The following is a 15,408-nucleotide window of genomic DNA, read 5'->3' on the forward strand; positions in this document are numbered from 1 at the left end:
TGAGGGAAGTATTGCATTGGGTCTCATATTTGGATCACAAATGCCCGAATCTTGAATAGGATTCACTAGAGCTGGGCGATATAAGATTTTTTCATATCACGATATGCTTTTTTCATTTCAGGCGATAACGATATATATCACGATATAAGCCAAATAACTATATTTGTAAGATTTAAATGTGCCGTTGCTCACAAGTAAAATGTGAAATAATCAGCAGCTTGTTTTGATTTAAATATTTATTTCCCATAATAAGTTCAACAGGGCAGATGTAGTTAAAATGAGGCTTCAGTTTAGGCAAAATAAAGGCAAATATTACAAACTACACAAAAGGCAGCCGCTAAAGCGTTTAAGTTTCAAAATAGAACAAACGAAACAGACTAAACTGTCAATTCCACTTAGAAACAAAATATTAATTTTAAAAATAAATCTTAGTTTATTTTACAGAAGAAGAGACAAAATTGACTAACTTATTTAATATTGCTTTGGAAGTGCTGTCTGAGAGAAATGTTTATGTCCAGGGAGTTGGTAACGAGGATCCATTACCTTAATTAGCTGCTTGAATCCTTCATTGTCAACCGTGTTTATTGGTAGCATGTCTTTAGCAAGACAGTAAGCTATGGCATTCGTTATGTTGCTATGTCTCTTAGCTTTTTTGTCACATGGTAAGACGCTGGAGAAAGCCGACTCAATTGACTGTTGCTGCTTCGCAGGGATTCCCCTGGTTGTTTTCGACGACAAATTAGCGCTTTCAGTCAGAGTGAGCGTGCTCTAGTGGGTGGCACCGCTTCAGGTGATAAAAAAGGTTTGTTGTATTTCCAGACTTTGTGGGAACATGCTTTCGGCACAATTTACAGTGCGCGTTACTCTGTTTTTGTCAGACTTGAAATAGCCGAAATACCTCCACACTACGGAACTTCTCTGGCCTTTCCTTTCGACAATCTCTCCGGCGTTGGAACCGTCATCTGTGTTCTCTTCGGTAACCCGGTCACCCAAGCTCTCGGTTGATTTTTCTCTAGTCGGCGCACTCATTTCCTCCATTACCCGGCCGCACTTCGGCTGGCTGCTTCCCAAACAAATACACATGTGCGGCTTGGCACTTGAGCTGTACGCAACAAGTCACGTGACGTGACGCTGCGGCTGTGATTGGTTCGGCTCTGTGCTGCTTAATTTGTATTGGCTATTCATTTTTTTTATAAGAGAGAGAGGTAAGGTCTATCGCAATAATTTAATTTTTCTATCAAGAAAAAGTTATTTCGCAACACATATCGTTATCGTTCTATCGCCCAGCTCTAGGTTTCACACATTTCTGCCTTTAGCTTTAATTTCTCTGTAAAAGGAACCAAGTTTGGAATGTATTTATGAAGTTACATGTGGATTTTTAATAGTACACACTCCATACAAGTATCTGGAGATGAGCTCGTACACACACTCATCTCTCTTTCGCACCATTAATTAATTCTGCTAATTAAATACTGAAATAGGCAATAGTCGTTAGTGTCTTGCTGTATTTTGATTAAGCAAGAGGAAAAGTGTTTATGGTTTATTAGTCATACACATTGTGTTTTAAGGGACGCGTAATTGGGCCTGCATGCCGATTTATTATTTTCTGCATATGCACGCGTACCGCCGACACCAACATAAGTTAGCTGATCTGCGTATTAGGCGAACGGACTAATTGTCTGGCTTTCCTGCATAAAGTATGCAAGAGTTTATTCCACACTGAAAAGTGTAGCTCTTGCCTGTCACCAGTGGCTGATGGTGGCCTTGATATTATCCATTTCTCACCAGGTCTCCAACACATTGTCAGCAATGAGTAATGACACGTCTCAATATAGCACTGAGAGTGAAAATGGCAGAATGGACAAGGACACGACTTTCCTGCCACAGTAACTCTGGGCTCGGATGACAATGACAAAGGTTCTGTCTTTCTCTCCCTCACACACACACACACACACACACACACACACACTTACTACGGTGCAGCATATGTGTACACGTGAACACAAACTCACACTTTGTTGCCGAGGACTAATCAAGCATATTTTTCCTTGTCGTGACTCTTTCAGATCAGCACGCTGAAATGCCCTAATGATCATGTGAAAGGCAGATAGGGATGCAAATGCGTTAAGGCTGCATCAGCGTTGATGGTGGAGCAGTAATTTACGAACACATCACCACGCTCTAAGAGCACAATTTATCACACATGTATCAGGAAAGCAAAAGGAGAAAGTGAGAAGAAAAGCTATAGTGAAGTGAGAGGAAAGAATGAGTGAGATGGGCATAGTGGCAGGTCTAAAGGTGCGAGCGAAGAGAGCAGAGCTGCGAGTTTTCTTTCCCAGAATACCCCGTGGTGAGCCATTCCCAACTCGGTGAATGTGCCGCTCATCCTGCTCGCGTTCCACCTGCAGAGCATTGATACATTTTAAAGCACCATCGCTCCTTCTTCATAGCCACTGTATCTCAGCTCAGCGAAGGCGTGGATTTGACAGCATGATTTATCTTAGCCTTTACTCTTCTAACCTGCCACTAAAAATACCTCGTGGTGTCTCTTTGCCTCGCAGCTCCTCTTACCCATCTTCACAAATATCACACAGCTGTGCACGATGGGATTGATGCGTTCATCCCGAGCCTTCGAACTCCGGCCAGATTTCTACACGCAGTGCTTAAAAGTCCGTAAACTTGCTTGTGCACCGCTCACATAAATATACACACACACACCAGGGACTGACTGTAATCCTTCATACTTTTGTGCAATGTTCTGTTTAACAGTTTTAGGTCAGGTTTTTGATTTCTCTCTTTGACATTTCAAAGGTCATCCCCCAGTGGATTTGATAAGAGTGGCCATTTCAGAGACCACTCGCTGTGTCTTTGGTTTGTTCTGGTTGGGTTGTGTTTGTGATTACTGTTTCACTGTGTGCTTTCTGCACTTTGTAGCTGGGGTGGTGGAGCGGCGTTGTGGTTAGTGATGTGAGTGTTTGGCAGATGAAGCCAAATCATTGTCTCCGAGTGGCTCAGTTTTACCTCTTCTGTTTCCATCATGCTGACAGAGGTGAAAGCAACAGCATCGTTACTGTCAGCTGAGAAGCAGTGTAAACGTGCAGAGACCTCACCTCAGCGATCAGGCACAGGATTATGACTGCGACAGGTGATGTGAATAACACTGATTTATTTTCTCGTCATCGTGGGACCTGTTATGGGTGGGAAACATTAGGGGGCAAGTGAAGAGAAAAGAAGCTACACAACTTCAGATCTAGTGGAGTTTATCTGGTTTGTGGCGGTCCGAAGAAGGAACAATGGGAAACAGTGGCAGAGTCGTAGGTAGTCAAGGCAGACGGATGCACATGGGAATCGAAGGCTGTCCTGTGTGGGCTGATCTGACAGATGAGCTACTGTAGCTCAAATCTTCCCCCCAAAAATGTGAAAAGTTCTGATAGAAAGGTCACAGAATACACAGTCCATCACAGTTTGTTGCCTAAGGGGTAGGGATGGGGATCGTTTAGGTTTTATCCGATACCGGTGCCAAACCGGTACTTTTGAAACGGTGCCGGTGCTTAAACGGTGCTCAAACCGGTGCTTAAAGAATGGAGAACACAAAATTGGTCCAAAAACCTCTCATATTCAGCTGGTTTTTTTGTAAAAAGATAACAATGTTAGCCTTTTCTGCAGCTATGGGGCATATATGGTATCACTCTTGGCTGGAAGCAGTGCTTAAACAATGGAAAAAACACAAACTTTGTCCAAAAACCTCTCATGTTTAGCTGTTTTCCACTTTTTCTTTGGTCATTTTAGCCTTTTTGGCCAGGGTGAAGGGAGCATCTGCCATCAAACAAGAAGACAGCCGCATGTAGCTATGATGATGTTTGCTAGTTCACCTTACATGCATTAATGTAATAACGTGGTTAGCCTACTCAACGTAAATTACACACAAACAACATTAAGCTACTCACGCAGAGAAGAACGGCTGCTGCTGCATCATCATCCTCATCATTTCTGCTACACTGGCAGGGCTAGGGGCCAGGACTCTCCTCTTCGGGTTCTTGGGGGATGTTGCTAACTCCGGGTCCGATAACAGGCACCACACCCGCAGTAGATGTGCTCGGTGTGAGGTCTCGCAGCAAGCTATCAAATACGGTGCATTTTTCGGCTTTTAAAAAAAACGCTATGCGTCTCCAGGTGTTTCATCAGATTCGAGGTGTTACCTCCTTTGACAGGCTAGAATCTAAAGTGTATCACATCTCAGGAAAATAAAGCACCGAAATGTGCGCTGCTTTTCGGTCTGGTTACTACCGTTTATGTCAGAACCGGTGCCATGATGGCACCGGATACCGGTACCCATCCCTACTAAGGGGGCTGCATAGCCAAAGACCAGTCAGGGTGCCCATGTTGACTCCTGTCCAATGCCGAAAGCATGGACCAATGGAAGACTGCTGAATCGCATTTTCTTTGACATCATGTGGATGGCCAGGTGCATGTGCATCGCTTCCAGGGAACACGACAAAGGATGCAAGCCAGCGAAGGCAGTGTTATGCTTTGGGCAATATTCTGCTCTAAAGCCTCGAGTGCTGCTATCCACGTAGATGTCACTTTGACATGTACCGCCTACTTAAGCATTGTTGCAGACCATCTACAACCTTTCATGGAAATGGTATTCACTATTGGCTGTGGTTCCTTTCAACAGGATAATGTACCGAGCCACAAAGCAAAAACGGGAATGGTTTAAGAGCACAACACGAAGTTTGAGGTGTTGATTTGGCTTTAAAGGATCCTTTGCTAACATCAGTAGTGGTTTTTGATACAGGCGACACGGGCAGTTGCATGGGGCGGCATCGTGGTCTTTTTTTTTTTTTTTTTGCTCGCACCCATGCTGCATTGCATAGGCACCAATCTGTTTTCTATTTATTGTCATCTCCTCTATATACAGTACAGTATCGAGATGACGAGGCTCCAGTTACAGCAGTGCAAGTAAACAAACAATATATATAAGAAGATTAAGAAAATAAATATACACTTTAGAACTCGGGATAAAGGGATCAATAACAGTTTCAAATTTATAATTTACAATTTGATGATTTGAAGTCTCACACACAACCCGTCGAAAGAGGAAGGGGGCCGGCTGCTTCCAAATAGAGCACATTTCATTCATAATGTTGTAAATCCAAGCCCATCATGTATTCATGATCTGAATCCTGGGTTGTGTGAAATCCCAGAAATAAACCCTCGACAAAGTGAATCTGTGAACTAAAGTGTAGGTCTGTTAGGTTATGTTGTGGTGGGGGGATGGGTGATTATAAATAAATATCAAGAAAATTGATGATTATTCCAGAGTAGAAAAGAGTGTGTGTAAAAAGGGTGAAACTATTACAGTGTTCGCAGTGTGTTAGATGGAGGAGTTGTACAGAGAAATGGCCACAGACAGGAATGATTTCCTGTGTCGTTCAGTGGTGCATTGTGGGTAATCTCAGTCTCTCACTGAACGTGCTCCTGTGACTCACCAGTACATCATGGAGTGGATGGGAGGTATAATCCATGATTGTCCTTATCTTGGACAACATCTGCCTCTCAGACACCACCCTAATGGAGTCTAGCTCCATCCTCACAACATTCTTGGCCTTGTGGATCAATTTATGGAATCTGTTGGCATCTGTGACCCTCAACCTGCTGCCCCAGCATGCAACAGCATAGTGGATAGCACTGACCACAACAGGGATACAACAAGAAAACATTAATTAGTAGTGATAGTGAAAACGTCTGTTTACGTTTGTTAGCCACTTGGCTATGAGAGTAAACAGTAGACACTGATGTAGCTGACTGAATCTTTTGGACTGTGTTCAGCACAATATTAATTAGTCATTGTCAGTTGTCGATTTGTCCTATTGTCATTGTATGATGAATTATGATGGTTGTTTGTTAGTTAGGGGGTGTTCGCCCAGGGCACCAAACAGCCTAGGACCACCACTGGCTAACATCATGGTGCCACAGCACGACATCAGGGCTCAAACAGAGTGAAAGCCTCGATGGGTCAGGGCTGTTCTGGCAGCAAATGGGTGATGAGCAATATGTTGTTTTTTGGCAGGTGGTCATAATGTCATGCCTGATTTGCGTATATGCTGCCATATCTTTGTGAACTCATTATAGTTGTGCACGCTAGGTTAAAAAAGAACAAAAGCAAATAAATAAATAGGATATTTATATTATAAATGAACTCACAAAAAATACAAGTATGGTTTTTGTACTTTTATATTGAAAAAGTGTTACCATTTTAACACTTGCTCAGTTGAAGTTTTTATGTATGTGCGCTTTGCTTTGACTGTTATCGTTCTGTCATTTTTATAAACAAAGTTCAATGTCGAAGTCAAAATGAAATCCTGAGGTGGGGGTGTTGGTTGTTGTGGGATGTTGGCATTGGAATAGTAAGTTTTGTTCAAAGCGATACTGAATAGTAGGAACCTTATTACCATCTGGATAAAAGACTAAAATTCAGTGTTGTACTTTTTCATTTTGCCGCTGTTTAATTAGCTAAATCAACAAGTTAGCTAGTCAAGCTAATCAGTTTACTAGTCTGCCAGCTGGAGTTTGGAAATGCTTTTTTCTCCCGGATGTTTAACTTCTCAGTATTTTAGTGAGCAACTGCAACAACAATATCAATAATTTTAGTTAGGTTATAAGAGATGGTCGTGTGTTTTGTACTAGACTGCTCTGAGGTGAACTGGAAACAGAGCCAACGGGTTTATGAGGGATTAATATAGAGGTTGAAGGGAAGCTCTGACAAAGCAGACGTATAATCTATATGAGAGTTTTTTCAAGTGACTTTGGTTACAATGCCAAAGACTCAAAGAGAAAAAAGTCCAAAATATTATTATAGGAGGTATGTAGTATGTGAGCTGACGCCTGACAGCCACAGCAGCATGTTGATTCTTTGAGCATGAAGTAAGTCCACATCATGCAGATCACGATTAACGGGTCATTACCAGTGAAATATGCACATCCCTTAGTTGGATCATGACATACTGAGGACCAAACGAAGCCAAAAGTGTTCGTTGAGCTATTAACTTATAAACAAACATAACCAACATTTTGCTGATATCCGTTCTATTAAGAGATTTTGGCTGTATCACATCATATTTTATTACTAATACTAATCAGATTTACTAAACCGTGTTCGCTTTCCCAACACTTTGTGTGTTGTAAGTAAGTAAAACTTTATGTATATAGCACCTTTCCACATAAAAGATCACAAAGTGCTTCACACAAGGATGACAAAGCGTAAAACAAAACAGACAACAGTCAACAAAATGCAATTCTAAAAAGATGTGTTTTTAGTTGTTTTATGAAAGAAGCTACTGAGTCCAGAGATCTTATGCCCAGTGGGACAGAGTTCCACAGTCTGGGAGCCACAGTGGCAAAAGCTCTGTCTCCCTTAGTTCTCAACTTTGTCTGATGAATGAAAGTAGACCCTGGTCACATGACCTAAGAGGCCTGCTATGAACATAAGGCTGTAGAAGCTCAATGGTGTAGGCAGGAGCTTGAACCAGAATCTTGAAGCGGACTCTGAATTCGACAGGGGAGCCAGTGCAGCTGTATTAGCAACGGTGTGAGTACTTCGATGTTTTGGTCAGAAGTCTTGCTGCAGCGTTTTGAACAATCTGCAGACGCTCCAGGGAGTTTCAGTTTAAACATGTAAACAGTGAATTACAGTAGTCCAGTCTTGCTGAAATGAAAGCATGAATGACAATCTCCAGTTCAGTGCGAGATACAATCGCGCTTACTTTGGAAATGTTTCTTAAGTGATAAAACCGAACCAAAGATTTGACGTGAACATCCAAAGTGAGAGCCGGGTCGAAGATTACCCCGAGGTTCCTGATAGACGATTTCACAAATGTTGCAAGAGGACCAATAGCATTCATCATCTTAGGTACACGTCTGTCAGGAGGACATACAAGGATTTCAGTCTTTCCTTCGTTGAGTTGGAGGAAGTTGTCAGCCATCCAAACTTTAACGGATTCTTAGCACTCGTTCAAAATCTGCAGCTTAGAAACATCTTGGGGCTTGAAAGAAATGTATAACTGGATATCGTTGGCATAGCAGTGGTAGCAGATGTCTTTAAAGGGGCTCAAAATGCTGTGCTGGTGGGGAAGTAGATATATTAAGAACAATAAAGGCCCCAGCACAGAGCCATGTGGCACACCACGGGACAGGACGGACGTGGAAGATGACCTGTACTTAGAGACTGCCACAAAAAAGTAACGTTCATACAGATATGAAGAGAACCACTCTAAGGCAGATCCAGATACACCGACCCAGTATTTCAGCCTTTCACGTAGGATGTGATGGTCAACGGTGTCAAAGGCCGATGTGAGATCCAACATCATCAGAACAGAACATTTTCCTGCATCGTTTTGCATCAAAGTAATGCGTCAAACAAACGTGTGAGCTCCTCGGCTGAAGTCCAGGTGTTCAGGCAATCGGTGAACTGCCCTGCCGTGATATTTCATCACTGTGTGCTAGCAGCCTAGGTTACAGCTTCCTGGGGTCATTTCTAGGCATTATTTTCATCAGAGCAGAAAGAACTGCATCCGAGATTTCAAAAGGAAAGGGAGAATTTTTCCCTATATTACACAGCAAAAAGCATGTCTTTGTTTACAGCAGCAGGAGGGTGGAAGATAAAATTAGATTATGCTATTGTGTTCTCAAGAGCAAAAGCAACATTTCAGATGGGCTCCTTCTGCTCGAACAGTTCAATTACTTTACCAAAACCTTGCCTTTGCTCATTTCTTCATTTTTACCATTTCTTGTCAGCTTTGTTTTGAATTTGCTTTCTACTTTTCTCTCCCATCCTTATTTAACATACGGGCTGAACACATATAAATAAAGAATTTAAGATTTAGTGAGAGCAGCAGAGTTTTCCCAGAGACTATGTCCTTATCTCCAAATGTGTAAGGCATATGGTGCTGACTGCCAGATGCAGATGTTCAGCTTGTTTGCATCATATGTTATATATATACAACTCGCCTTTAAAAAAGGAAAAGAAAGAAATTTCTCTAAGAGTAGCTGTATTAACAGTTTTATTGCATTCAGTGCACACTTAACAACTCGCTATGTATGTGTGTGTGTTTAGATGTTGTTGTGGGGTTTTCGGGTAATTAAAAATGTTGATAGACATTATGTAGCTATTTCAGTTATTGCCAGTTTCAATGATATGGTTTCTCTTCTGTGTTTTGTAGGATATCGTGGGTCAAAAGCTGCCGTACAGATCTAAGAGATCCCTGCTGGTTCCTAATATATCTATAAGTGAGAATGAGCGAGGTCCCTTTCCCAAGTTCATTGGCCAGGTAAGGAACACATGCTCCTATCATCCCAGATACAGCCATTGTTTAAAGTGCAAATAGCAATTTTAAAAGCGTATTTTTCATTAAAAAAAAAACACACTAAGGCAGATTTTCTTATTAATTTACTTTCATGTATGGAATAAATTGACCTTTATAATGTTGTTTTTTTAGACAATATATTCATATTTTACAGTTCTTGCCAATATTCAACGCATGTAGGAGTCATTTATCCTGCACACAGTCAAAAGCAGAGTAATTACCAGACTGAGCTGTTTTTAATTGCCCACTTTTCTGCTTTATTTTGACAAGCTATGATGATTTAAAAAATGCTAATCAGATTATTATTGTTACATTTTTGAGGGAGATTTGATGTGTGAAAATTAATTAAATTGTGTAAATACTTTCTTTAATTACTGTTTATAAAATATTAATTGCATTAAATGTCGGGGCCTGTTGTTAACATTTGGAGCACCAATGCCACACGCTTGTGTTTATTCTGCACTGACATGGATGGTTTTTTAATAAATATGGTTACTTGTAACCACATAAAGTGGAAACGTTTACCCACCAAAAAGCTGTTTTTGCTGCTTTTGAAAATATCCTTTCATAACAGATGTTTACTGGATGACACAGTTTTATATTTAAAAGCTGTTGTTGTTTGAGAAATGACTTCGTAGTCAAAGAAGTCGAGTTAGTTCTTTAAATGATCGACGCAGGTGGAGCGTTTTATTCTGAGATCAAGTATGACACGTGCCGCCACGTGGAGAGGAAGGTAAACCAGATGTTCATTTTCATCTATAGTTTGTCGCTCTCGGATTTCGGTTTAAATGCTGATTTTCAGTTTATTAAAGAACTAACAATAACATCCTGACATGGAGTGACTTTCATGTGTTTTGGGCCAGATCAAAATTCTTGACAAAATAATAAAAAATTAAAGATTTTTTGTTTTTCAGATTAAAGCGCTAAACTATTTTGATATATGTACAAGTGTTGCAGCGTAACATGTATCTATAAACTATATATATTACAGTGTTAGTATGTGTAATAATGTTTTATGACCTTAAAAAATGTAACATGGCAATTTTAAAGTTAAAGTTGATGTATGATAAAAGACCTTTCAAACTCGGCACATCTCTATCAAATAAATAGAACTAATGAATAGAAAAATAACAACACATTTTCATATAATCTGTTCTTGGTGATCAGTCGTTTTTCTTATCTGTAATTTTATTATTTTACATCCTTTTATCAGTTTAAGCCAAAACGATCAGCTTTGGACCCTTTTTGCAAAGAAAACTCTGATACATACATAATCTGCAGTTATGGGTCGAGTGTGCAAACATTTGCAAACATCCCTGAATTTAAACCTTCATGTGCACATTTATTAAAACACAAATGTGAAACGTGTGTTACAGAAAAAAGCTTACATTTGGACTTTTGGTAAATTCTCTCCGCAGCATGTTGTCTGATTCTTTCATCACAGAAAAGAAACCAAATGTGTGTCCTGGTGACAAAGCAAAGGTGACGCAGCTGATTACTTGTGTGGGAGATTAAAAACATTAATAACTTGCTCGACACTCTCCAGTTTCTCTCTCAGACGTGTTTTATTTCACTTTTTCACATGCAACATGTAAATCACGTCACCTGAACCCCGCAGAACAAACGATCAACCAAAAGTCAAACACTTGGACACCTGTGTAAGGTATTTATATTGATCTGTATTACAAAGCTTTGATTTATGAGCTTTGCTCTAAGGCTGGGCACTGAGAGATCATCCACAGCTCTCAATGCTCACTCAGACTAAAATAAAAAAGATATCCCTCTCTGAGCCTTGCACATAACAGATAATTGTGCCCTGGAGAGCATGACCACGGCACAAAGCCCGGCTCTACCCCTCATACTAATGCTGTGCTCAGTATGGTCCCTGTAAAGCCTGGAGATACAAGGTTGGACTGGACCAAGTGTGCCAGACCACCAGGTGATACTTTTGCGGGACAACTGTTGGCCGTGGGGTCGTGCAAATTTCTTGCCTTGCCAACAGCAGGAAGATAAGAGTCAGCAGAATAGAGTAATCTGTATGGGACACATTATTTCTGCAGTATGCTCTGGACCTGACTGGGCAGAGCGTTAACCAGTGATACAGGAGGAGCAGTTTACCCTGCGCAGTACTTACGCATTCAAACGAGCAACAGGAGCATTGTGCCTACATGACATTCATTATTTTCTCACTCTCTTCTTCCACTGGGATGCCTTAACCGTCCTTCTAGTTTCCCAATTCCTGCTTCTCATCACTGTTTGTGCATTCCATACATTCATGCCGGTACCCCTTCATCCCTCAGCTCTGCATGAGAAGACAGGCTAATGTTGGCTATTTTACCTAATAGAAGCTATGTGTTGGTGACTTGGCGGAATTGATTTTCCACACCAATAGCTTTTCTTCTTCTTATACAACCGTACTACTTCCATGTGGCAGCCATTCATTTTTCATCCTTCCTTCTTCCCTCTGAGAGATAAGCAGCGAGAAGCACTGAGAGGAATACAATTTGAATGTGTAGTGTGTGCATATGTGCACATGTGCAATGTGTGTGTGTACTTTGGGGGGGTCAGCTGTCAGCAGGGCTCACAGGGGAAGGCTAAGAACCTTGTTGTTTATGTCACACCTCCTGCTAGCTGTGGAAGTGTTTTGATACAGAGGTCTCCCCCCTGCCCTCCCTCCGGAGCCCTTAAACAGCTCACACAGCAGCTGGAACATGCATTGAAACAGATATGCTTAAACGTTTCTCTTTGTAGATGCCACTTCAGTCTCTGCTAATAGGACCATTTTTAGACTGTTGTATTTAGGAAGTCAAATAAGCCCATGTGGTCTAAATGCTTCATCTTTTAAATTTTTTATTTTCATTTGTTGCCTTCTTGTTTGGGATTAAGTGTGAGTCATCCTGTCATGTGGGGATAGAAGGCTGATAAAATAACTTCAAGCTTCAGGGCGAAATGTTTTCCTCGACCTATAAATATTAGGGGCGCAACAATACTGAACCGTTCGATACAGTGCTTTCGGTTCGGTACGCATATGTATCGAACAATACAAAATTTTTAATTTATTTCATCAACTTTTCTTCTGACGATGCTGTCTGTGTTGAGAGCTCAGTGGATCTGCGTTCGACTACTCCGCCTAGGCTGCACTGTCGAGCGCAGATCCACTGAGCGCAGCGCAAGCTAGCGAGACCAGTGTTGCCAACTTAGCGACTTTGTCGCTATATTTAGCGAGTTTTCAGACCCTCTTAGCGACTTTTTTTCTAAAAAGCGACAAATCTGGCGACTTTTTCTGGTATTATTGGAGACTTATTTATGTCAACTTTTTGACGTGAAAGCGCATATCGCTCTTACTCTCAACAAGCAGCGGTGCTTTGGCACGGTGCACCTCACCCGTGCCAAAGCGCTCACGGGCGGAGGATAGTCCTCCCGCAGCTGCTATCAGGGCAGCAGATGTTCACACCTGTGCGTCCAAACGCATAGGTGTCCAAACGCATAGGTGTCCAAACGCGTCCAAACACGCATGAGTGAAGCCGCTGCTTCCGCACTGACTGTAACGGAGTCAGATCTTATTTTACTGTTATGCTGTTTTGTGGATCACAAGTTTTAAAACTACTTATAAACACACACACACACACAAAGTAACTCTCCCAGAGTGCCTATTTCGGGTCACTTTTGCCGGTCCAAGCCCGGGTAAAGGAGCAGGGCTGGAATTGTGACATTAAAAAACAATAATTGCTAAAAGAAATTTAATTTGTAGTTCTAAATAAATTCTAAATGCATTTAGGACGTTTTTTTACTCACTTTATGTCTCTTCCACGATGTTATTTCTCTCTCCAACAACGTAGGTTACAATTACATTAGCATGATCAATTATGCAAATTAGGCGATGACATCATTTAGCGACTTCTAGCGACTTTTAGGACAGCCAATAGCGATTTTCCTTACTGAGGAGTTAGCAACACTGAGCGAGACAGAAGTTAAGCTCTCCTTGCAACATGGCAAATTGAACCTCCCCCACCCTCATTCAGATCTGGCCTTTGGAACTATTTTGGTTTTCATGTGACGTGTGACCCTGAAGGTAAGCGCGTCATGGACAAAAGTAAAACAGTATGTTGGATGTGCCACTCAATGCTCAATTGGTGGGAACTAGTGCATTAGCGCAGTTAGCTTGTTAATTTGTTGACGCCGTCCAGCCCCACGCACGGGGCGATCCACAGTAGCTCGTTAACGGAGATTTGCCGTGTTGTGGCGTTAACGTCATTTCAGATTAACGCTGACAGCACTAGTGGGAACACAACGAATATGACTGCACATTTACTCCGACATCATCCTAGTGCAAAGACAAGTGGAAGCAGACAAAAACAACAAGCACGCATGCTACAAACTTTACCCGAGTCATTTAGACAGCCGTTAGCACAGGATTCTCCTTATGGGGACCTGATATGTTTAATATGCTGCTGAGAATATAGCCCAGAAGAAGCGTATAGTATAGCTTTTATTTTGAAAGAGCCATTTCTCTGTAATAAACTCTCTTTTCCAAAGATGAGTGATTCCTCAATCAGATATATTTATTTATTTTATTACTTTGTTGTTTCAGCAACATTAAATTTAAAAACTGTACTTTTGAGTTAAAATATATATTTATAATTTTAATAAATGACAAATTAAAAAGGCATGAACAGTTTTTTGTATCGAAAAAATATCGAACCGTGACACCAAAGTATCGAACCGAAAATTTTGTGTATCGTTGCACCCCTACTATATATATATACAGTGGCTTGCAAAAGTATTCTGCCCCCTTGAACTTTCCCACATTTTGTCACATTACAGCCACAAACATGAATGAGAAGTGGAACGAAAATCATACATGATTCCAAACATTTTTTACAAATAAATAAGTGAAAAGTGGGGTGTGCGTAATTATTCAGCCCCCTGAGTCAATACTTTGTAGAACCAGCTTTTGCTGCAGTTACAGCTGCCAGTCTTTTAGGGTCTGTCTCTACCAGCTTTGCACATCTACAGACTGAAATCTTTGCCCATTCTTCTTTGCAAAACAGCTCCAGCTCAGTCAGGTTAGATGGACAGCGTTTGTGAACAGCAGTTTTCAGATCTTGCCACAGATTCTCGATCTGGACTTTGACTGAGCCATTCTAACACATGGGGGCCAAATACTTTTGCAAGCCACTGTATATGGGCCTGGGAGCTAATATTTCTCCTCTGCACATGCCCAGACTCAACCTTAGCTCTTCAACTTTGTCTCCAAACTGCTCAACCCGACCTGTCCCTCTAATCTAATCCAATCTTGTCCAGCCTCATCAACTCTGACACCTCCAGCTCTGCCTTCTGTCTGTTTCTCAGTGCCCCCATCTCCAAACCTAACAGGTAAATTGTTTCTTTCAGACAGAAGGATTTATTTATTTATTTTTCATAAACTCCTTATTTTTCAGCCATTGTGATTGCTGCAGTATTAGTTTTTGGCAGTTTGGTAAGTCCTCCTGTAAAAGACTGAAAATACAGTTTTTTATTGCACAAAAACTAACAAACAGAAAAAGTATTGTTGTGTTTTTGGAAAGTTGGGATTTTTACTGGGTTTCTGTCTCTTTTTTTGGCTCTCGTTTGATCGTCCAGCCAACAGCCTGCTCCAGTTTTGAGCTGTTTTCCCTTTATCTAAGGGATGTTTCAAATTGCAATTCTCCTAAAGCCATAAGACCCCATTAAATCTGGTTGGGAGCCAATCACAAGTGATGACCAAAGGAAAACAAACTGAAATTTGAACCCTGGGAAACACAGGATAGAATGTAATTGAGAACCAAGCAACAAAGCTGTATTGGACCCAGCGTTTCAAGTTCATCTGTCTTTTTCTGTCACTGGAATCTGTTGCTTTTCCGTTACGGAAAAAACAATGAGAGGTGGTGGATTGGCCAGATGCTGGCAGATGTGTAAAAATAACTCAGTTGTTTTGTGGTGGCTATGGCGGAGCTTCCACAGAGTCAGTAACATTAGCAAGTGGTGGAGGCCAGCATGTGGATGAGGGAAAGGGAAGGCAGGA

At 41.2% G+C, this 15,408-nt stretch overlaps 1 protein-coding gene across 1 annotated transcript in view; it reads left to right on the forward strand.

Annotated features, from left to right (window-relative positions):
* LOC120729426 (cadherin-13-like) overlaps nt 1–15,408 on the forward strand; it is a 205,059-nt gene that overhangs the window by 146,673 nt on the left and 42,978 nt on the right. Inside the window, exon 4 of the mRNA XM_040024968.1 lies at nt 9,222–9,329. Within this exon, the coding sequence (XP_039880902.1) occupies nt 9,222–9,329 (108 nt within the window). The remainder of the gene's footprint in view (nt 1–9,221; nt 9,330–15,408) is intronic.

Source organism: Simochromis diagramma, unplaced genomic scaffold (genome assembly GCF_900408965.1).
Source record: "Simochromis diagramma unplaced genomic scaffold, fSimDia1.1 OVJJ01000293.1, whole genome shotgun sequence".
Taxonomy (NCBI): domain Eukaryota; kingdom Metazoa; phylum Chordata; class Actinopteri; order Cichliformes; family Cichlidae; genus Simochromis; species Simochromis diagramma.